At 42.4% G+C, this 24538-nt stretch overlaps 1 protein-coding gene across 4 annotated transcripts; it reads right to left on the minus strand.

Annotated features, from left to right (window-relative positions):
- Positions 1-421: 421 nt before the first annotated feature.
- Positions 422-22792, minus strand: ZBTB1 (zinc finger and BTB domain containing 1). 4 transcript variants are annotated; one of them, XM_050952593.1, is made up of 3 exons: positions 22677-22792; positions 12884-14795; positions 422-935 (listed from the first exon to the last, which is right to left on the minus strand). In XM_050952593.1, exons 2-3 carry the CDS (start codon positions 14773-14775, stop codon positions 929-931), a joined length of 1899 nt encoding a protein of 632 aa, XP_050808550.1. In that variant the 5' UTR covers positions 14776-14795; positions 22677-22792; the 3' UTR covers positions 422-928. The 4 variants fall into 4 exon arrangements, with proteins under 4 accessions (XP_050808550.1, XP_050808549.1, XP_050808547.1 ...); XM_050952592.1 differs by lacking the exon at positions 422-935 and adding an exon at positions 942-2371; XM_050952590.1 differs by lacking the exon at positions 422-935 and having other exon boundaries at positions 12291-14795.
- Positions 22793-24538: the final 1746 nt, after the last annotated feature.

A 24538-nucleotide genomic window follows, 5' to 3' on the forward strand; every position in this document is an offset into this window, starting at 1 on the left:
TCATGAATCAGTACATGCGTCCAATGAAGTGGGCTGTAGCCCATGAAAGCTTACGCTCAAATAAATTTGTTAGTCTCTAAGGTGCCACAAGTACTCCTGTTCTTTTTGTGAATACAGACTAACACGGCTGCTACTCTGAAATACATCTTTATTATTCATTTTGATTCAATTAGCTTATGTTTAGTGTAAAGCACTTTGGAGAGAATGGGACTATATCAGAGCTACAGATTTCTCTTATTTTTCTCTTTACTCTGTTTTCACTGCGTATTGCCTCAGTTTCCCAAACTGTCCATCTTATCAGGCAAATGGAAAAATTTCAGGAGTGCAGAGGATGCAGGTATTAGCTGGAGCTATATTCTGTTGCTGTGCTGGCTTTTACCCAGGCAATAGAAGAGATGATATTAAATGAGATTAATAAGCAGACTTTTGAATAATAAAATTTTATTAAAGATACTGTATCAAAGCATGAATTAAGAATTTAAAGTAATACCTTTAAAACCCGGGATGCCTCCTGATGCTGTTTCACAGAGACTACCAATAATTGCTATGTTACAGCTGTCGCAGCCTGCTCCAGACTCCCTTTGTATAAGTAATTTGGGTAGGCCCAAACAGCAAGGGCTGTTATCCGTTAATGCTGTGTACATTTCTCTCTTCTTGCCTTGTAGGTATTGCAAGTCCTGACAGTCCTACAGGTTTCCCATTCTCTGGAAGATTAGCTCCATTTCCTGTCAATGTCTTAGCTATGTTGTGTCTTCTCCCTGAGGGACCCTTCAGTGGGTTCTGTCTCTCCCCTTTCTTCATGTTCACACTTGAATCGTCTTTTTTTCTGTTGTTTTAAAATAGCCACAGGGCCAGACTCATGAACATCCCCAGCAGTACTGGATCTTTTAAAGGTGCTGTAATGTATTCTTGATCTCCCTTTACACTTCTACCTGCTAAAATGTTTAGGAGTATATAATCAAATAAGGCATTCCAACCCCACAGATACTTTAATATTTTTTCTAGCATTTGTATACTGTAGCTACTTTATAGAACTATAAAGAGAAAGGCAAACCTAGGCACATGGCCTATACAAGCAGCAGTATAAACAATATGCTAAGCGTGTCAAAGAAGTAAGCAAATGCAAGTTATCAGTAAAAATATGCACAAACACTTCTCTACATAACAATTATTGCTAAAAAAAAAAAAAGCATAACATCTTTTTACAGCCACAAGTAGAATCAGTGAGATGCAAAGCTATAGCAGTACATAATGCTAAATGAATATTTTTAGTCTACTGAAATGTCTGAATCTGATCCATTTTGATCTGTAGGGGGGAGCTTAATTTTTTTTTTTAAGTCTGTCCAAACCCTGAATGCTAAACACTGAATGCCTTGTTGTGCTCTATTCTCATTAATTTAGCTGGAAATATTAGGAATGCTGAGATGCTTGAGTCAGAAAATGAATGCCTCCTTCTCTCCTTTAGGCCCGCCTTGCAAGGCTTGCATACAGAACAAAGTGCATACAGAACAAAGTGCATACTGTTTCCTTTGAAGATTATTTCACATTCACTCATGTCCACAGCCAATCCATCTGTCACATGAATTCACCAGTCTTGTAATAGGATTCCAGCACTATCTCTTTACCCCCACTTACAAGTATTGTGCTTCACAGGTCTTCAGTATCAAGATCAGAAATTGGTGATGGCAGTAGGGAGGCAACAGGCAAATTAAAGTGTCCTTCTCTTGACTCAGAAACCTCTCTTGACTGGAAGCCTCAATGCCAGTTGTATCCTTCCACATGGCCCCATGTAGTTTTGGGGGGTTTTACCTTATTCTCCAGACTAGAACAAACGTGGATGTTGTTTTAACTCTCAATTTATTATTGTAGTTGCCCTGAATATATTAAAATTAGATCTTGGTAATTTGTATTGATGAAGTTTTAAATTTTTAAAAAAGTCTAAAGGTTTTGATGGCAACCTTAGCAACTTTTATTTTAGAAAAGAACTGCATCAAGTGATTAGCAGGGCTTGCCAGCCCATTTCAGTGTAGCCTTCAACACCTAGCATATGACTCCTACGGTTATCTGCCCTTAGAGATGAGATTTCAGTTTGTTTTCCAGAGATGCAAGTAGAGTCACCAGTAAGTCAATTTTATAATATAACATGGAGACAAGTCCCAAAGGGCTTTTACTGAGCACTCTAATTTGACTCTGCTGTTGGTGCCATTACCAACTAGTGTAGTCTGTCAGGAAGGCAAAGATGGTGCCAGTTCAGGTCTGGCATATGTGGTTCTGAGTTTAAAGAAGTCTTTTGCAGACTGCCTCTCCCCTAGGTCCTCTTCAAACTTGGATATTTCAATTCTTCAGAAGCTTAGATGTCCCTATTTCACTACTGCCACACAAAAGAAATGCAAGAAAAATATTAAGCGTCAGAAGCCCACACTCAGATGCCACCCCAGTATCCTTCCCGCCCTCTACGTTTCGTTTTTGCTTTAGATGTTACTTTTTCAGTTGCACTCACAATGGACATCAAGTTAGGGAACCATGTTACTTACAAAGACTTTTCTTTTCCCTCACTCCCAATTAATCTTACACGTTGTCCCAAGTTTGTTCCAAAAGTGAACTTTTCATTTTGGTTAAATACGTTGCCATTCCTTCTTTTTGATCCAGTTCTCAACACTTTAGTAAGGACTTGTGGTTTATGGCTTGACTTAGTGGTTGAGAGCTACCTCCCTTCAGCTGGTCTCCTCATAGCTTGGGGCAGTCACCATTCTGAAAGAATGCTCCCTATTTGTCTTTGTCTCTTCAGTTTGTTGTTGAGCTATGTTGTAAAAATGCTATTGAACCCAAACAGGCAGCCCTACTCCGTCAAATTCAATCCTGGGGTAAGCACTTGCAACTCTCCTTAAAGTCTCTAGGCCAAATGCATTTTTGACAAGTGTCCGCATAAGTTACACATCAGGCGTAAACTGTCCAGAAAACAGAAGTGGATGTAAACTGTAAAGATAATCCTATTCATTGCTTTTCCTGGTACGTTGCCTTTTGCCTTATGGGTGTATAAATTGCACCTTCTTGATTGTCAAATTGGTGTAAGGAACACTCCTTACTTCCGTTACTTACATACATTTTCTGATGAACTTACACCTGATGTGTACACTTCATCTCTTTTAAGTCACAGCTTTATTGCACTCAGTATGTCTATATAACTTTCTGTACTGGATGATAGGTGATGCTTTCCAGTAGGTCTCATTGAACTGATGGATGCCTCATGGCTTTGATTTGACCATTTAGAGGTAGAGAAATGCCCTTGTTTTGTTCAGAAAAAGGCACTGATTGCATTCAAAGTGAGAAAAATCATACCAAATTATTAATTTTCTCTGTGGATATTAATGTTTATACGAGGTGCTGGACTGATAACCTTGTAAAATCAAAGATCTCTATTTATCCACAGATCATATACAGCTCAGGCAGAAGCACTGTAAACCTCTTTCCACCACTCTTCTAAAGTACACAAAGCCATTTTGCAGGGACCACCTTTAGGAGTGGGAAGGTAGCATTAGTCATCACGCACATTAATGCTCGATCTTTCTGATGAGATTGCAAAAAGGTTGTTGATTAGTGCCAACTATAGTGGTAGTGTATATACTGGGCTGTCCCCACCAGCTCACTTTGCAAACCAGTGAACAGTTGCCATTGCTAATGACTTTAAGCCCTCTAGTGAGCTAGATTAGATTTGAACTTGTCAGCCACAGTAGAAAGCTCTGTATCCTATTACCAATCTGTAAAGTCATCCAGTTTCCCTAACAGCAGATGTTTTAAATGAAATCGGCAGAATCTGATTCTGCAATCTTCAAATATTCACGTCTCAACTAAACTAGTCTAAATAAACTGTTTAAATAAAAGTGTACATGTGTTAAATTAACCACCAGATGGAGCCCACACAACCCCAAGAAACAGAACTATACTGACATTGGCAGAGAGAACTATAAACAGTGTAGGCTTCTGTAGCTTCCTTAAAATCAGAGCAAATTTGTGATTATTTTGCTGTTTGTAAACAAAATGAGGGGTTGGACAGCCAACTTCACCCCTCTAGCCATGATGCCGCTTCTTGGCCTCATGGTTAGAGGGGTGAAAACATTATCTAAGTTATATCTGTATAGCTACTTACTGTTTTTGTATATACTGCAATTATGTCAGGCCGAGGGGACAGACTTGGCCTATACAAACATGTAAAAATAATAAACGTTATCACTTAGAGATTTTCTCAAGCCTGGTGATTTAGCCAGCCAAGGAAAAATTCTAAAGGGCCATCTTCCAGAACTCAGCCAGGGAAAATAGGACACAATGGGTCAAAAATTTCCTTCCCCACACCACTTTCTAAATGGAAATCAGAGATTGAGGAAAAGCCCTGTTAAAACATATAAGGGAGATAGTGGCAGCAGCTTCCCAATGCCCATTCTTTAATGATTCTTGAAAGGTGGGGTTCCCATTCATACATACAGCATGTTTATATATATATATATATATATATATATCTCCCATAGGCTATTCTGCACCCTCCTGGGTTTATGCACAGGCTGCTGTCCCCCTGGTGAGGGAGAAAAGCAGGAATAGGTATGGAGTTGTAGTGCATGGAAGGTGCACAGCTCATTTAAACACACATTGTGGGACTGGTTTGTTTTGATTCTGTGTAGCAGACCAAGATAGTTAGCGAGGTACACAAGGCCACAGACAATTTCTGCTGTTATTTGCTCTGCTTCAAGCTAATTTTGAGTAGTCTGTTTGTATGTTGGGTCCTGACCACACTGTTTTGACCAGATAAATACATTCCCAAAAGGAAACTTTGTCACACAGGTTATTTATTCTCACAATCAAAATAAAGCAAGGGGAATTGAAGCATTATATCTGAATTTTCAGATATTTTAAGTGACTGATTTTTAATTGACTGATTTTTCTGTTTGTGCTAATTTTTGGTTACCCTGGAGCTTTAATACCAAACACATAGGCCTGTGGCAGCAGTACCCACATTAACATGCTAATAAACTGCAATTAAACACAAGCCTTGTTAGAAAGGGGCTACTATTATTTCCCAAACCATTATAGATCAAGCCCAATGCTGTTACTTGGGGCTACTCCGCAAGGCTTTGCTGATACAGCTATAACTGTACAGCTATACTAGCAGAGCCCCCTTGTGGAGTTCCACCTTATTCTGAGAAATGGAGATCTTTTGGCTGTATACATAAATCTCCTCCCCAAATGACATAAACTATATCAGTAAAAGGACTCGTTGGCTGCTATAGCTGCACCTACATAGGTTTTTTGTTGTTTTTTTTTTACCAGCATGGCTATGTCAGTGAGGGGGGGGGTGGATTTTTTCACATAGGAATTCTAACAAAACTTTGAAGTGTGGACCTGGTTGTGCTGCAGACTAGTGCCAAAGCTACACTACAAAGTGAATTTGCTTTGTTAACAGAACATTACAGGTGCACTCAAATGTTGGGATATGTCAGAATTAAGGCTGCCAGCATAACCTTAACTGGCTACTTGTGTAAATGCATTCCAATTCAGTCTTGGACTGAGTCATGCTACTTTAAGTATGTCCACACTTAAAACGCTACAGCTGGGGTCGGCAATCTTTCAAAAGTGGTGTGCCGAGTCTTCATTTATTCACGCTAACTTAAGGTTTCGCGTGCCAGTAATACATTTTAACGTTTGTACGTCTCTTTCTATAAGTTTATAATATATAACTAAAACATTGTTGTATGTAAAGTAAATAAGGTTTTTAAAATGTTTAAAAAGCTTCATTTAAAAATGAATGAAAATGCAGAGCCTCCCCTGGACTGGTGGCCAGGACCCGGGCAGTGTGAGTGCCACTGAAAATCAGCTCGCGTGCTGCCTTCGACACTCGTGCCATAGGTTGCCTACCCCTGTGCTACAGTGTAGACACTCACTACAGCGACAGAGGGGTTTTTTCCATTGTTGTAATTAATCCACCTCTCTGAGAGGCAGTAGTTAGGTTGATGGAAGAACTAGATGGATGGATTTTTTTATACCCCTGAGATTAGCTATGCTAATGTAATTTTCAGTGCAGACCAGCCCATAATGTCTCATACAAAGTTTTCTACAATTTTAGCAGCAAATACATAGGAAAATAAAGCCATACAAATCCCTATCTGAGGGAAACAAGAGGGAGTATCACCTCTCTGGAATTATTCAACTCCAGGCCCTTCCACAGATTTGGGGGCTCTATCTTTGGAGAGAGGGGCAGGATCATTTTGTTCTGCCCGTCAGTTTTGAAGTAGATTTAACTCTGATAACCACTTCTACTTGTGGTAGGAAGGAGGAGGAGGAAATGGAAGGTGCCTGTTGCAGTGTTGCCAACTCTTGTAATTTTATCATTTGTTTCTTAAACCACTAGGTCCCAGATTCATGTGAAAGTGAAAATTTCATATATAAAATCTCATGAGTTTTAAGCCAATCTCATTATTTTTCGAGCCTGATTCATGATTTTTGAACACTTGGGGTTGGCAATACTGATGTTGCAACAACTCTAGCAATGTGGCTCCATTGAAAGCACTCTGCCCTGAAGCTCAGGAGACAGGTAAGGGAGCTCAAAAGAAGTGCAGACACCCTTTGCTTCCAGTGGATTCCTACAATCCAAACAGATCTCTAGGGAGTTGGGAATTTGGGGACAGAACCTTCTCATTTCATCTGAGGGGCCTTATGCCAATTACAGAATCTCGTAAATTTTCTTTATTCACCTCCTGCTGCATAATATCTACAACTAAATTCTTATTCAGCACTTACTCAGGCAAAACTTTCATAGATGTCAATGGCTAATTAGCTGGCATAAAAGCTGAGTGAAGGCACCAGGACTGGACACAGTTATCAAAGTTCTTTCATGAACTGCAAGAACTAGTTCTTTTCTCCCACAGGAAATGCTAAAAGCAGCATTGTTTTTGTGGTTGTATCTGCATGAAGACCTTCTGGTGTAGTATTTTAAAAGAAATTAACAAAGGATGAAGGCTTCTTGTTTCCCCCTTAAAGATGAGAATGAAGAAGAATTAAAATGAGTAAAGAAATCAATCCTACTGAGACAGGCCCATGTTTTTAAAGTGACCACTAATTGTGTGTATTTAATTTGATACACTTCAGTGCTGATTATCAGAAGTGCCTCCATTGACTTGAGATAGAGTTAAGGGTGCTCAACACTTTTGAAATTCAGGCCCTTGTTACCCATTTGGGGACAAGCTGGACACTCCAAATAAATGGACAGTTGAAAACCTGTGCTTCAGGTGATCAGCTAGTGATTTCTCATCCCATGAATGTATGGCATTTTTCTTAAATACACTCATGTAAAACTCCCTAATATAGTTACAGTTCCCAATATTCACAAAGAATGCACACAAAGAAGTATCATTGCTGGGAACAGTCTCACTGAAAATATAATGCACAATATTGTTTCACTACCAGTTCTTGAGAAAATATTATGAGTTATTTGTAGACAAAAATGACATGAAGAAAGGCAGATTCCAGCAACGTTTCCACTGAATGTTTGCACCAGTTCACTCAAGCCTATGAAAAGCAGCAAAGGCTATTCATTTCAGTGCTGAATATTTTTGTCAAGATGAATCCATTCCTGAATCATGCTTTCTCTTTCTCTGTTACAAATTAAGATTTTTTTCTTTTTGGAAAAAAAAGTTCACAATTCATTTCAGAGTCATGGCAGTGACTCTATAGATAAGACTGGGGAAAACATTTAATTTATAACGTCTATTTTCACATTTTTCTAACCTCTTCCTCCTCAAAATCCTTTGCACTGAAATTTCTCAAGAATAGTTAGCAGAAAGATTACTTTTTTTGAAGTTGGAAGAAAATCAGGAGAGTAATTTAGTCACTAAGAACAGAAAGAGCTTTTAAAAATATGTTCCTAATTTTTAAAAAATAGCTTTTAACTTAAAGCCAGCTTATTTTAAAAATTCAAAATAGCCATGTGCTTCATCCTGTGGGGCCACATGTGTTGAAAATAACTGGGTTAGAATTAAGGAAGTTAGAAAAGTTTTGATTCTTACCCCTATTAGATAGGCGAGCCCCTATTTTGCAACTAACAGATATGAAGCCACTACTGCATGGATCTTCTTAACGTCCATAAGGTATTTATCTCCTCTGAGCCTCAACAGTTATGCTATCAGAGCTGTAGGGGATGAAAACCTCCCCTTCCCACTGAGTGAATGTGTGTGTTGGTGGGGGGGATGCTAGCCAGCATATATCGAGAACAAAAAAGGCTTCCCAGATCATATCTGAAGGGTAAGTTGAACAGAGAAAGGGATTATATACAGGTCTCTCTGACTTTATGTAGATCTGGTGGCTTTTCCCCATATCAAGAAAGAGTGGGTATGTGTACAGAGATAAAGAGTTGTTAATCATGAGTATGAGTCAGATCCATGTCTAAGAACCATTTCTGTCAGGTCTTTAAATTAATAGCTTAGCTGCAAGGAAACCTTTAAAAACAAGTTCTTAAAAATGTGAAACTGCCTGTGCAGTACCAAAACTACAGCTGGCTTAACAGCATTTGTTCTATTTAAAAGCTCATTCCAGATCCCTGTTTAGCTCTAAGCAAGTCCTGAGAGTAGAGATGTGGTTGCCAGTAAAATGTTTTTCAAAGCTGCAGCCCACACCACTGCCAGGATGTGGAAAGCAGCAGCAGGAGAACAGCGAGAAATCACTGGACATAGGAACAACAAAGCACCCGAAGATACAGGGGTGGGAGAGGCAGAGAATCAAAAGAGGCTCATTTCTCTTTGGAAAAAGAATTAACTATTGGTATTTTCTAAAACATGGTCCTACACGTATATAGCACCTTTTATCTGCAAAGATCCCAAGCAATTTACAGAATTACATATATACAATGTAAACGTGCATAGGATTCCAGATAGTATTGGAAGTGGATACAGAGAAACTATGGCGAGAAGAATAAACGACACGTGTGCTAAACAGAACTCTACATCAAGGATTTCTGCTCCTCCTTCACTGTCTTTCAAGTAACAATGAGATTTCCAGGGATGTGTTTTTATTTTACTGAAAGTGTTTCAACATTCTTTAGTCCTGTATTTGCTTTTTGAGCATCTGTCTCTTTAATGGGGTATTTTTTTAAACACTACATACCACTGTGGGGGAGCAGGAACATGGTAATTTTGTATTTACTGCATCCATATCATCATGTTCTCTGAAGAACATTCCATTGCCCTTAGACAGCATTATTAAATGGTCTGCACTCTTGTTTAGCTCCCTTTCACCCACTCCGTTGTCTCACTGGCACGATCTCAATCTTTTTCTTTTCTCTTGCCATTCTAATCCTATCAGCCACTCCAGGCCTTTCTTTTAACTTTTCTCATGCTGTTCTTATACCTGCTTTCATGTATCACTACAATAGTGTTTCTCCCCATCTCTTCCACAGCCCAGTTAGTACTCCTTGATTTGTCCTTACTGCCTTTGATTTGTTCACAGGAACTCTTGATTCTTTTCATTCTCTCTTGACCTTTCCAACCATTCTGTGCCTCTTTGCCTGATCCTCTCTGAACTTCTCCATGATGCTCCAATTCACTCTCCTGGATCACAAAGTGAGCATTATTTCCAGTGCACATACTTGTAAACTCAGGAATTCTGGTTCTTCCACTGCCCAAGCTGGTAAAAGCTGGGACTGCATCATATCATCCTCCAGCAAACTCCTCTGGTTGAAAGAGAGTTGTTGGACGGCTTTAGAGAGAACTGAAGACAGACCTCACTGAGAAGGGAAAGGTCACTACAACACAGCCTACAATGGGAAAACAGGTATTCTGGGGAATCGCTGAAAAAACATAGTATGTACAATAGGACAATTCAATTCACAACTTAAAACCTCCTCTGCCATTGTGGCCCATCCACACTAGGTATCAAACTGTGTTTGCTGACTGTATAAAACATGGTTTTAACAAGTTCAGGCTAACACATATCAAACATGGCTCCTGACCCAATGCAGAGGGGTCTCTGAATCACTCTTTTAGCTATTCAGTGTATTCTGGGACAATTGGTTAGATATTGTGTTTCATCCTCTAAATTTTCCGGTCTATTTTCAGTCCTCTGGCCCAGTGCAATCTTTTATCTAAGCCTTGCTGTGCCACAACAGCCCACTCAGCACATAAGTCTGTTTTATACTTAGTATACAAACTGCAATAAGAGTTTGGTGCCACAGTGAGTTAGTAATCCAGGCTGACAGCTCTCCCAGCCAAGTTGAGTCACACTCACTCTCTGTTCCTTCAAGCATCTATGGGACATTTTATCCGCTCCCTCTCCTTTGGGATTTTTTGCCCTCCACTTCCCACTACACTATTCTAATTTGGTCTGCGCTCCTGTGCTGTTCTAATCTTTGCCTGGCATCCCCCACAACATTCCAAATCTCTCAGCGCACCCCATGCCACAATACTCCTTTCACTCGGCTGCACACACAAGTTCTCTGTTAGTGCCCTTGGCTGCTCTATCAGCTCTGTTGGAGTTCATATATCAAGAGGTAACTCCAATGTCTGAGAATTTGTAGGTGACCTAAACATTTTATAAAAATATTGCCATTACAATGTCTCACTGATCAGTAATTATTTTTCAAACACCATTCTAACTAGCCACTTTGAAATTTCGTTTTCCAATGTATAAGTTGGCTGGTTCTCTCACCCCGACAACCAATCACTGACGCAAAAAACAACATTTAAACCAGCCAACCTGATTGTTCTCTGGACTGATATGTTAAGTTTCAGATCAATGTAGATTGGGATGGAAGTATTATAAATCGCTGGAAAAAAAACCCAAATCTTTGGAATAATGGAAACACTAGCATGCATTAATGTTAGGGGTGCTGTTCAGTGCCACTGTCATTGACTTCTGTGGGATTTGGGGGTATAAAAGAAATGCAGGATTAAGTTGTTACAGTACTTTTTGCATGTGAAATGTTGAAGCCCCAGTGCTATAACTGGATCCATATGCTCAGGACTGATAGCAGGTCCAGGACCCAAGTTTTCCTTTTCCTTTAGTGTATCAGGCTCCAGCTTGAAAGACAGTCACATTATGTTTGTTTACAAACCTAAAACTCACTTATAATAAATATATATATATATATATAAAATGTAAAACCAGAAATTTGATACAGCATCTGAAAATACTCATTTGATTAAGTAGCTATATGCAATTTTTAGGTGAACTTTATCCATTTATTTATATATTCTGACATTCTGTTTTATGAGCTACAAATTAATCACAGTCTTTGAAAAATGGCAAAGTTTCAAAACTTAGCCTTGGCAAAGATACTCTAGCTACAGCACTGGACTGAGACTCAGGAGACCTAGATCCTATTCCCAGCTCTGCCACAGGCCTACTAGGCAACCCTTGGCAAGTCATGTCCCTGCTCTGTGCCTCAGTTTCCCCATATGTAAAATGGTGAAATGGCATTGACTTTCTTTGTGAAGCACTTTGAAATCTGCTGATGAAAAGTACTACATAAGAAGTAGGTGGTGTTATTGTTTTTTCAAATGTTCTTTGTTCACCACTGCTTATCACAGATTTCATCATTAACAACCACGCAGTTAGTATTTGTTTATACAGCTGGTGTCTAAGATTCCAGCCCAGGCTCATAGTTGTTCTTTCAAAGACCAAGTTGCCTTAGCTGACATGCAGTGGTTTTTTACTGCATTAAAATAAAACAGATAAGCTCTATATGTTAGGGTTTCACTAGATTCAAAGAGGTCTGTATGTGAGAAGATTCTGAAAGGGCATAAAACATCTTTGCTGCACTCCTTAAGAAAGCTCAGCAGTCTCTTCACACTCAACAGTCAGATTCCATTGTGATGAATAGGTTATAAATACTCAGGCAGATACAGATAGGCAACTGAAGGGAAGCATTACTGCATCGGAAGTGCCCATTTCAATTCTGCTAGAGTATCAAGCATGGAAAATGGCTGTTCAGATGGGAATTCTTTTAGTTGTAGTCTTAATTCTCTATTTCTTCCTTTGTCCATATCACTGCAGTTTTACTTAGCCTATCCAACCTGACCAGCATGCCTGGGGACGTGAATCTCAATAAAGATGCTAAGAATCTGAATACTCGGACAGCTAGCACTGTGCTGACTGTAGAGTCACAAAGCAAAGAATTATTTCATGGCATTAGTTTTCATTTTTTAAATTGATTTTGATAGTAGGAATGATTATGCTCCTGCATATTAATGGCTACAGGATCTAAAATTTCACATGAAGAAACAACACTTGCAAATACTGAAGCACGCATTGGATGGACATGAAACTAAGAACTGTTTAATAGAAGTCAGTTAAGGGGTAACATTTGTGCTTTTACTCTACAGTTTAAAAATAATGACTTGTATCATATCTACTTAGTAAAACAATAAAATTAAAAACAGAAATTGCTAGTAGGCAACAGTGAAAATGTAATAATTAAACACTTGATGCTTTTAAAAGATATATACTTAATGACCCTACAACAAAGACACCTATGATTAAGAGGGTCTTTAAACAAAAGACTTGTTTTCAGCAATCATTCAATTTTTGTCTGCTATATTGTATGCTTTGCTTTGGTGTTCCCACTGCTGTCAACTTAATGCTTGTTTTACAGTATGTTTATGCTTATGTTCTTTTCAAATGCTTGGCATTATAGTGAGATCTCATATCTTTTCTCAAATTAAATTTTGCTCCACATACTCCACATGTATACAGATGAACATCCATGTGCTGCTCCAGTTGTTCGTTATTTGGGAATATCTGAAAACAGACCTGGCATATAGTCTCTCCAGCTGATAAATGAGATATCATATGCCGTACGTGGTCATGTTTTCTGAAGTTTCCTTGATCACAAATGGAACAGACATACCTGGCCATGCCTTTGTGCATATCATTGTGGAGCCGCAGCTGACGTTCTCTTAAAAACTGCTTCCCACATGTCTGACAAACAAATTGTTTTTCCTTGGTATGAACAGTGTAATGTTCCCGTAAGTGACAACGCTGATAAAATCCTTTCCCACAAAGATTGCAGAAATGCTTGCGTCTGTGATCTCTTTCATTCTCTTCTATAATAGCATTCTTAAACAGATCTTGCTCTAGGCAGTTTGACATATGTTCAACAACTAGAGTTTCAGTTTCAAAACGCTGACCACAATTAGGACATCGGAAAGGACAGGCAGAATGCTTATATAACTGTTTGTTTGGAAGACTGTTCATCTGGAAGTGACTGTCCCTGAAGTCCTCCAATATCTCTGCAAACATCATATCCCTTATTTCAGACTGTTCCTCGGGATTCTCTTCTAAGTCCATTTTTTCCTCAGCATTTCTTATACCATTCATTGTCAGATCCTGGGGTTCTCCACATGTCTGTGCATGATCCTGTAACTGTCTACCCTTGACCAATATTTGGCCACATTTGCCACAAGCACATATATTTTCTATGTGTTTAGATAAATAATGAGCGGATAGATCTTCCTCTGTAATTGTTAGCCCACACAGTTCACAGGGCGCATTCTCCGCATCTTCCTGCACTGGGGGGACTTTCCTGTTAAGATGCCTTGTGTTTTTTAAACACTTTCTTGCATTCTCATCTATAGACAACCGGGGTTTTAGAGTTTTTCGAGAACGTCTCTTTTCATTGATCTTTTCTGCAACATAATATCTGTAAAGTGGCTCTTCTTGTTCATCATCTAATTCATCATTGTCAGTAGATTCATTACAGTCTTTATCTGTCACTTTAATAATGTTAAAATCTTTCAGTTCATCTTCCGGGTTGTCCTCTGGTTCCATCTTGATGATAATCCTTTTCCTCTCAGTGGCTCTACTTCCTTCTTCACCTGATGTCTCAGATGCAACTATACTACTTTTTCTGCTTGTTATATTTGACACTGGAGATGAAGAGTCATCAGCTGCTTGACTGGTATCCCCTTTATAGTTCTCTGATTGTGCAGACAGTATTTTAGAAGAAGAGTCTTTTTCACTAAAGTCAATTTTTTCAATACCATAAAACCTGGTATTTTGGTATGAATGCCTATTAGTGCATGTTAATACATGCTCATCCAGTAACTTTTCACAGCTAAAACTAAACCCACAGCTGTCACAGGTAAAGCTTCTTCCAAAGCGGCGTGAATGTGACACACGTTCTTTTGTGTTAGAGAATTTGGACATGGTGCTTTTTTTGCAAACATCGAACAGTTGTTCAGGGAAACTGCCCAGCTGCAAAGCTTCTTCATCCGGCTCTTTGTTATGGGATGTGTTTATAGTTGAACTTGGTGGCTCTGTACACCACCTGTTTACTTCACTGCCATTTCTAGTAAGTGTGTCTTCATACATTCTCACACCAAATATCATTTTACTATTCTGTGAACTAGAAGCAGATGATGAACACTTTAAATTAGAGGAGTCTGTATCTTGTATATCTTCTAAACATTCAGGCACATTATATAACTGTAGATAGTTCATTGCCACTTTAAATTGCTCAAAGTTGGTAGGGGCAGTCATAATTTTTCCTAAATACATAAACTGTAATATGAGATCAAAGCATTCAGCACTGATCTTCATGTTGCTGAGATTCAGCTGGGCTGTGGTGTGTTGGTGGTTCATAAAAAACATCCTAAAGTAAGAGCTGCAGGCAGCTAGGACTGCTTTGTGTGCTTGAAAATAAATATCATCAATAGCAATGCAGCAGTCACAGAGAAAACCCCACTCTCTTTGGTTATTTAGCTGCTGAAGGACATATGTGCTGTGGCTGGTACTTGCCATCTTGTATTCTGATTACAGTCCTGTGGAAAAAAAGAAAAATAAAATAAATATTTAGTTATAAGCATAGAAAGTAAGAGGGAGCTCATTTTAATACAGAGGACAATTGTTAAGAACTGCAACTTGGGTGCAACATGTTTATATTCTTACTATTTTTATAATCTGACCGGAAAGGTCTTCCTGGAGACAAATACTTACTAAAGAAAATCCAGTAAACTGGTGCCAAGAAAAATAAAAATATCCACTATTCCATTCTCCCTCTTCTGGATTTTCAGTACCAGTTAACTAATAAACTTTACTGCCACACCTGTACTGATTTCAACAATACTGCTGCTAGTACGCAAATCAGGAAATAAACCAAGAAATATGGCCAAGATTTTCAAACGTGACTAAGATTTTCGGTGCCCAACTTGAGATACTTTAAAGGGGCCTGGTTTTCAGAAAGTGCTGAGCATTCATCCTGTGAAAATCAGAGTCCTTTAATGTGTCTCAAGTTGGACAACTGTGACGTAGGCTGGTTTGGTGATGCTGCTGCATTGTCACTGAGGAAACATAGGTTTAATTACTATTCTTTCCTTCCTAGGCTATCCAGAGGCTGGGAGCACCATGGAAACAATATGTGCAATCCTTAAAGAGGAGGAAATGTTCCACACTGCCCCAAAACATCCCCTATGGCCATTTAAAGAGCATCATTTATGGATCACTAACATCACCCAGGCCTTGGCTGGAAGTTGGATGGCTGCAGTAGGAGGGCTTATTATTATTAATTATCACGGCACCCAGGGGCTCCAGTCATGGACCAAGACCCCATTGTGCTAGGCGCTGCACAAATACAGAATAAAATAGCCCCTGTAGGAACAGAGAGAGACTCCTGATGAGTGGGTCAGGGACAAGGAAGATTTCCCTCTCCAAACTGAAAGCTGAGCATGAAGTGAATACCCAGACATGCTACTCCGAGATCTGATTAGCAAAGTGACACCAATTGTAGAAGCTTCTTTTTTGTTTTTACATAACACTGAAAAGTAAAGAAGTTGTTCTGCACTAGTTAATACACTGTGACACTCTGGTGGCAACAGATTCAGTTATTTTACTTCCCAGACAGAATCTTTTACTTCATTGAAATGAAGAGGTACATTCTAAGCAACAACATTTTTAAACATTTAGATAACTTTGGATGTTTTTGTGAACAAAACAAAGCAAAAAGCAACAACCCCTGAAGATCGTGAATTTAAAAAAGTAATCACAAAATACATTTCATATGCCCAGTTGTGCTGGAATAATTATTTTAGTGAGGGTGCTAAACGCGGAAACCATGTATTTGGGTTGTTATTGCTACTTCAAGCCAAGCGATGCGGCAGCATCCCTACTTCCAGCACCTATGCATAGGACTCTAAATGAGGTGCATTTGACCTGAGGTTACTTTGTACATTCAGTCTCATGTGATAACATGTTGAATTACCATTTAAATCCTAAGAACAGTAACTGAAGGTTTACTAATAATTTCAGTTCAAACTACATAGTATGGTTTTAAAATATAACTTAAAGGAAGATGTGGTCATAAAATAGATACTGACATTTCAGGTGTGATAAGGCATGAGGACAGCTATAAACCGCCATCTGTACCAGAAAAGTCTGTTCAGAACAGATATACATTATCAGCTGGCCTTATTACAACTTGAAAAGTGGCAAATTCAAATTGAGAGTAGGATGACACCCAGGGGTGGAGGGAGAGATAGAACAGACAAGGTGCCAGGAGGGGAGAATGAGGACTGGCTGAACAAGGAGTTGAGGTGGAAGGGGGACTAGTTGGGCAGGGAGAAAGGAACTGAAATGGGGAAACAGCAAGGTGTGGGGAAGAAGCAGGCTGGGACACGTTGGAGGGGACAGGGAGAGAGTGTCAAACTTTGTGGGGAATGGGCAGAAGAGTCTGTGCCCATCAGCACAATTCCCTCCAGTATGAAGTGGAGCCCAAGTTTCCTGCTGTCAACAGCTATCTGAAAGCCATGGGCAAAGTGTGTCATCCTCCTGTGGTGCTGATCCACGTATAGATTACAACCTACTACTGCTATCAGTAACTCAATTAGCTCAAGTGGCAGAGGTCTGTGTGGTGGAAAGGTTCCAACCCTGCTGATGACCCATATGCCACATGATAGAATTTGTTATTTTTAGTTTGCTTTTTTAAAAACCTAAGAAATTACACATGCCAAAAAACAAAACAACCCCTAGGTTAAAAGAACATTAGAAGTTGCATAGTCAAGAACTCAAAATTTAGGAAAGCCCAGAATTAAGACTGCTTGTGCAACCTTATTTCAGCCCTCTTGTCCATGTGCATTGTGATACAGTCTTTAATTATATAATCTCAAACTATTTTTTCCATGGGATCCTGCCTCAAGATGTGGATCTGCTCTGGGAATCAAACAGGGCTGTATACTGAAAGGAGATATAACTATCTCATAGAGCTTGAAGGGACCTTGGAAGGTCACTGAGTCTGGTCCCCTGCCTTCGCAGCAGGACCAAGTACTGGTCCCTGACAGATTTTTGCCCCAGATCCCCAAGAGGCCCCCTCAAGGATTAAACTCACAACCCTGGGTTTAGCAGGCCAATGCTCAAACCACTGAGCTATTCCCGTCCCCCACACGTTATCTGTAGGATCCTTGCTTCATTAGTTGGAAAGCGTGTGTTGTAAATTAAATGAGGCAGGGAATTGCAGGAAGAAAAAGGACAGTCCCATGGTTAAGGGAGTTGAATGCTGCCCTGAGAAACGGGAATTCTATCCCTGCCTCTGCCATAGAGTTCCCATGCAATGCTAAGCAAGTCACATCACAGGTGGTCACTAATTGTGCGTTCCTCCTTTTCTGGGTGCCCAACATAATATCCAGGGAAAGTGCAGAGCCCTCACAGCTGCCACTGAACTCAGCGGGAGATGTGCTTTGAACATGTAGGTGCTGTATAATGCTAAGTGCTCTGAAAAATTAGGCCCTAGTATTTACAAACTGGATTCCCCAAATTAATGAATAATTTTTAACTCAAACTTTGTGCCTCAACACCCCTCACCTTACTGGGCTGTTGTGAAGATTAATTAATGTTTATGAAGCACCCAGATCCTAGAGTGCTGTGCCACAGAAATAACATGAGGGAAATTAGTAATTCTGTCTTCAGTGTGGGATTTGAATGATGTACAGGAAATAAGGCTTAGGGCCACACATTGAAAACAAGGAGAAAACAAACACTGAATTGTGGTTCAATGAGCGCTGTCCATCCTGTGCACTGAATGAGGCAGGGGTACATGGAAAAAATAGTATGTAATCATATGTTTAAAGTCTGTATCGTAATGCACATGCACAAGGACGAATGGATTAAGGTTCACAGGCAACCTTCATTCTGGCATTTCCTAACCTTTGAGTGCTTGACTTTGGGTCTTAATAACGTTTTTGTAACTTAGTTTTCTGTGTGTAATAGTAATTCAACTGTACTGTCTGAGTTATTGTTAGGGTTACCATTCCTCCAGGATTGTCCTGGAGTCTCCAGGAACTAAATTCTTTAATTAAAGATTCTGTCATGTGATGAAACCTCCAGGAATACATCCAGCCAATATGGGCAACCATAGTTATTGCAGATTACAAAATCACTTGGACAGAGAATGTCATCATCTCTGTTTGCAGTGTCAGGCACATTGTCTTCAAGAAATAATTTTCTATTTGATATTCAGTAAAAAGACACATTAAAAAGTTATTCTTTGGACTTGTGCCCACATGGGGACAAAGCACCACCACTGCCACAAGTTCCTATAGCATTTTCAAATTTTAGATAAAGTGACTATATAAATATATATAAAGACATTTCTAGTGTAATTTCTGATCAGGTAATTTCACTGTAATTTTAAATTTACAATCATCACAGTCCTCTCATTTTACCTTTCTGCTTTTCACTTTGCCACTGCCAGGCACTAGTCAATTCCCATTTTTCTCTCATTAGAATTTTCCCTTTTATTTTGAATTGATATTTACAGATATGATGTTATGTCAGTATCTACTGTTAATGTGGCATATATAAAAACAAAACAAGCTATACAACTATATCAAATATCTGCATAGGTCAAAAGCCTTCTAACTGAAAAGAGGAAGTACCCAGTATAATTGCATGCTTTGCTATGGCACAGATTTTAAAAAGTTTTTAAACTAAAGATATAAAAATTTCCTAACACTTTTAAAATTTAAAATGTAGAGACCTTGGCAAAGTTCCTGTTGAAATTTGTATACGTTTTCTAAAAAAAAAGTACCACAGACTTCAGGATTTAGGAGCATTTGGGCCCCTAAAATTAGTAGGTGGTTTTCAGAACCCAGCATTTTCACTGCTGAGTAGGCAAAAATGGAAATCTCACAGACTTAGCTGCTGGCAGCTTTTCTGTGGAAACCAAGATCAGATGGGACAAAATGAAATAAATGAAAACTCTGATTTTGGTACTAATGGAAAGTGATATACCGAAAACCCAGAAGAATCAAGTTTCCTATATATCCACAAAACAGATCGATATACCAATGGCCGTGACAATGCAAATGTTCCCACACCACTCCGCCACCATATCTCAACCCTGACAGCAGGGATAACTTCTACAGAGAGGATATTTTAGACCAGGGGTTCTCAAGCTGGGGGTAGGAACCCCTCAGGGGTTTGTGAGGTTATTACACAAGGGGTTGCGAGCCAGCTTTCACCCCAAACCCTGCTTTGCATCCAGCATTTACAATGGTATTATAAATTAAAAAAAAACATTTTTATATATTTAAGGGGGATCATGCTCAGAGGCTTGCTGCGTGAAAGGGGTCACCAGTACAAAAGTTTGAGAACCACTGTTTTAGACGCTGTGCCCCTTGAGGGTGAAATTCACTTTGGTGTGGAAGGCCAGTGCATTAAAGACATATGGGGAATCTACCTATGTGTGGGTAAGCAGGCACAAGAGCTGAGCAAGTGGTCACTACAACCCCTTGCATGCTGGGCCACATGGTAGAAAAAACAAATAGAGGATGTGAAGTACCCTCTAGAGATCTACACAATAAGCTCAATTACTTGGGCTATCAGTGAGGATGCCTGCCAACGGGAGTACTAGTTGTGATGTTGTTTTCTGTGATGTGGACAGCTGTTCATTAAGAGCTGTACTAAGACTATCAATTCTTTGAAAATAGGCTATGAACAGCCCTTAGACCACAACTGATTTCAACTGCTACCTAGACTGGATTTGAACCAGTGAAAGAGATAAAAGATTCTAAAAATCACCAAACTGCCAATCATTTAAGCCTTCAATCCCACATTAGTATTAAGATCTCTTCTGATGATACAGCATCCCTTTCCACATATAAGGGAAATAGCAGCTGAAATCTGACAAGAGCTGAAATCTGACTCTCAGTTGATGACTGAGAGCATCAAAGTTACAGGCATGTTATATATTCACAATATGAGCACAGTGCATTTAAAGACATTAAAGAGTTAAGGACATAAGGTTTGATCTAAAGCCCTGAAATCTTGCCATTGACATCAAAAGGCTTTGGATCAGGTCCATAGAGAGTAAATGCATAACGGAGAGCTGACAAAGTGGTAAACTGACTTCTCAGCCGCAATGGATTTTTGTGGAAATTCCTAGTTACCGTTACTTAACTGATATAATTTACTCTACTCTTGCACAAATATGTTCTGTATTAGGCAATGTATTAACAACCATGAATTTTATATGTATATTAAGGAAAACACACTAGTGGGAAAAAACCCTGACACCAAATTTAGCACAAAATATTTTTAAAATAAGCCTTTATATTTAGAGCTCTTCTAGTACCCTGACTTATGCCCTCAAGCTGCATGTACAGTAAACTACTTCAGTGTTCTCCTAATGTCTTCAAATCAAGCCTAGCTGCCTTTCTGGAAGTTATGCTTCAGTTAAACATAAATGATTAGACTTAACACAGGGATAGATGGGTAAAATGTAATGGCCTCTGATATACAGAAGGACAGACTAGAAGAGGGGTTCTCAAACTTCATTGCACCACAATCCCCTTCTGACAACAAAAATTATTACACTGAAGTCTGAGCCCACCTGAGCCCCGCTGTCCTGGGTCAGGAGGTCAAGGCCAAAGCCCAAGGGCTTCAGCCTAGGGTGACCAGATGTCCAGATTTTATAGGGAGGGTCTCAATTTTTAGGTCTTTTTCTTATATAGGCTCCTATTACCCCCCCCCCCCCCCAATCCCGATTTTTCACATTTGCTGTCTGGTTGCCCTACTTCAGCCTCAAGCAGGGGGCCTGTAACCTGAGCCTGCCGCCCAGGGCTGAAGCCATTGGGCTTGGGCCTGGGCCCCAGGTGGCAAGGCTCGGGCTTCAGCCCCGGGCCCCAGGAAGTCTAAGCCAGCCCTGGCAACTCCATTAAAATTGAGTTGCGACCCACTTTGGGGTCCCGACCCACAATTTGAGAACTGCTGGACTAGATGATCAAATGATGTCTTCTGGGCTTAAACTGTATGGATCTATGAATCTACATGTAAATTTCTGGTGTAAATAAAATAACTAAAATCCGAATTAAGTATATTATGATATATATTGAAGTGTATAGGTAATGCTAGGTGGTGTTACAGATGTTCATACAGTAATATTTTTTCTTCATAGCTGAGGACATGAATAATCACAGGGAGACATTCATCCTGAGGACAGAAATGATCTCCATGCATGTTACTTATCAGCCGTTGTGCCCTCATACTGCATCTGCACTCACAGCCATGCCTACCCACTCAAGTATCTGCCATGGACACCATTTTAAAAATGGACTTGCAGAATTCCCTTGTGAACTACTGTGATAAGGCAGAACTTGAAACATTTGCCAGAAAACTAAGAGTGAAATCTTTATACTATTGAAGTCAATAGGAATTTTGCCATTGACTTCCAGGGGGCCAGGATTCCACCATAAATCTACTGGCCAGTACAAAAAATGTGTCCTTGTTTTCTCCCAATATAAACAAGAGAAGTCTACAGCAACCCTGGTGAGATGTCCAATCTCAACAGCTAAGAAAGAAAGAGTCCTGGGATTCTTCTTGGGGTGCAGTTCAGGAGTCCTGTTCTGGGTAGGGTTGCTAACTTTATGATTGCAGAAAATCAAACATCCTTGCTCTGTCCCCGCTCACTTCATCGCCCCTCCTTTTGTCGCTCGCTCTCCCCCACCCTTGCTCACTCGCTCATTTTCACCCGGCTGGGGCAGGGGGTTGGGGTGTGGGAGGGTGAGAGCTTGGCTGGGGGTGCAGGCTCGGGTATGGGACTGGGGATGAGGAGTCTGGGATGCAAAAGGGGGTGCGGGCTCTGGGAGGGAGTTTGGGTGCAGGAGGGGGCTCAGGGCTGGGGCAGAGGGTTGAGGTGCGAGAGGGCATGTGGGCTCCGGGAGGGAGTCTGGGTGAGGGAGGGGGCTCTCGGATGGGGCAGCATCTGATTTCTCTCTTAATAAGGACATCAACCACTAGCTTGAAAGGACTGTAACCACTCTCTGCTTTTCAGAATACTGACTCCATTTTATAGGAAACCTACAACTACTCAACTGGAAAAAACTGGAGGATACAGCCAGAGGATACATCTTGTGCTTTGTCCATCTCTGGACATATCCTTTAACGACAACCAGCACTGTCCATTTCTTTGGATAATGTTGCAGGTGCAGCATTAACTTCCATGACCATGTAACGGTGGCTAGGTTGGGATTCCATCACCAACAGCAAAGGTAGCAGACAAGGGACTGTAAACCGATACTTATTGTCCCTGCCTCAAAAGTCACTTCTATCTGCCAGAGAATTTTTTTTTTCACCTTCACCCAAGAAAATAGCTCAGACACATCATTAAAGCCCAGAGGACCTGGCCAGATCTGTCTGGGACTGAGGGCACTTACGATCCAATTCTTTCACAGAGGGAGGAAGGTAGCAAGACACCCTCTTAGCAGGGCAGGCTTCAAACTCTTTATGGGCAGGCCGGCCGGCCCACCGGTACAGGCATGGCAGTGTCCGCACGGGTCAGGGCACAGCAGCACCGGGCACAAGCAGTCTAAAGCAGTGACGATCAGTGATCTACAAGCGGCCCGGGTACGGATCTCCCTGTGCGCTCAGGCGGCCCTCGCGGAAGCCCTTAGGCCGAGGGGGGTTTGCTGCGGGCGGCGCCTTGTTAGTTTATTTTCTTCCCAAGAGCGGCTGGTGTCCGCGGGCTGAATCGGGCGGGGGCCAGGCCACATGCCGCTCACGGCTACGGGCAGGAAGGTCCCCATGGCGGCTAGAGGTGCCCCTGGCAGTGCTAGTCCCACCCCCCCTCTACATGGGGGGGGCCCCACTCATGTGCCACGGCACAGGCGGGCCGCAGCCCGCGCCCCCGTCACTTCCCACCTCCCGCCGATGGAGGAGCTGCTGCTGCGAGCGGGCGCCAGCCGCACGCCGGATCCTCCGCACGGCTGCCGGAGCCCCTTCCCCCGAGCCCGGGCCCTGCGCTGCGCTGCCCCCCGGCCCAGCCGCGGCTGCCCTGCCCGCCGGCCGCCACGCACCCTGCCCCGGGCGTGCAGCGGGCGCCGCGCCTCAGGCTGGGGCCGCTCCCGCCGCGCTGCCCGGCCTGGCCCGGCCGCGGGCAGTTTTCCCGCCACGCCTGGCGGGGCCCGCACCCCACTTACCCGCCGCGGCCAGCGGGGTCCGGGGGCTCCGCGCGGGACCGAAGCGGCGGCCGAGGAGGTCGAAGCCGCCCGCGCTGCTCCCTCTGCTGCTGCAACAAAGGACTTCCGCCCCGCCGCGCCTGCTGCTGCCGCCGCTCGGCTCCTCCGCGACCGCACGGAGCCGGACCCCTCCCCCCGCGGCGGCCAGCGGTCCCGGCCCTGCTGCTGCTGTTGCTGCTGCTGCTGCCGCCGCGGCCAGTGCATGGCGGGCGGCCCCTGGCTTCCCGAATGCCGCCACCTCCCAGATCCACCCTGTGCTGCCCGCACGGGAGGGGGGGTCACCCGCAACCCCCTCACACATCCATCCTGACCTGCCCGCACGGGAGAGTCACCCCCATCCACCTTGTGCCGTCCGTACGGGGGGGGGGTCACCCCCATCACCCCACATCCACCCTCTCCTGCCTGCCCGGGGGGGTCACCTTCATTCCCCCCCATCCATCCTGTGCCGTCCGCACGGAGGGGTCACCCCATCGCCCCACATCCACCCTCTCCTGCCTGCACGGGGGGGTCACCCCCATTCCCCCCCACATCCACCCTGTGCTGCCCGCACGGGAGGGGGGGTCACCCGCAACCCCCTCACACATCCATCCTGACCTGCCCGCACGGGAGAGTCACCCCCATCCACCTTGTGCCGTCCGCACGGGGGGGGTCACCCCCATCACCCCACATCCACCCTGTCCTGCCTGCACGGGGGGGGGTCACCCTCATTCCCCCCCATCCACCCTGTGCCATCCGCACGGGAGAGTCACCCCCCCATCCACCTTGTGCCGTCCGTACGGGGGGTCACCCCCATTACCCCACATCCACCCTCTCCTGCCTGCACGGGGGTCACCCCCATGCCCCCCCACATCCACCCTGTCCTGCCCGCACGGGAGGGGGGCTCACCCGGAACACCCTCACACATCCATCCTGACCTGCCCACACGGGAGAGTCACCCCCACCCACCTTGTGCTGTCCGTACGGGGGGGGTCATCACCCCCATCCACCCTGTCCTCCCTGCACAGGGGGGTTACTCCCATCCCCCCCATCCACCCTGTCCTGCCTGCACGGGGGCGGTCACC

The sequence above is a fragment of the Gopherus flavomarginatus genome, chromosome 5, assembly GCF_025201925.1.
Source record: "Gopherus flavomarginatus isolate rGopFla2 chromosome 5, rGopFla2.mat.asm, whole genome shotgun sequence".
Classification (NCBI taxonomy): Eukaryota; Metazoa; Chordata; order Testudines; family Testudinidae; genus Gopherus; species Gopherus flavomarginatus.

Excerpts from the sequence above, each read along its gene's own strand:
- ZBTB1 (XM_050952590.1), bottom strand. The coding sequence starts at position 14,775 with ATGGCAAGTACCAGCCACAGCACATATGTCCTTCAGCAGCTAAATAAC.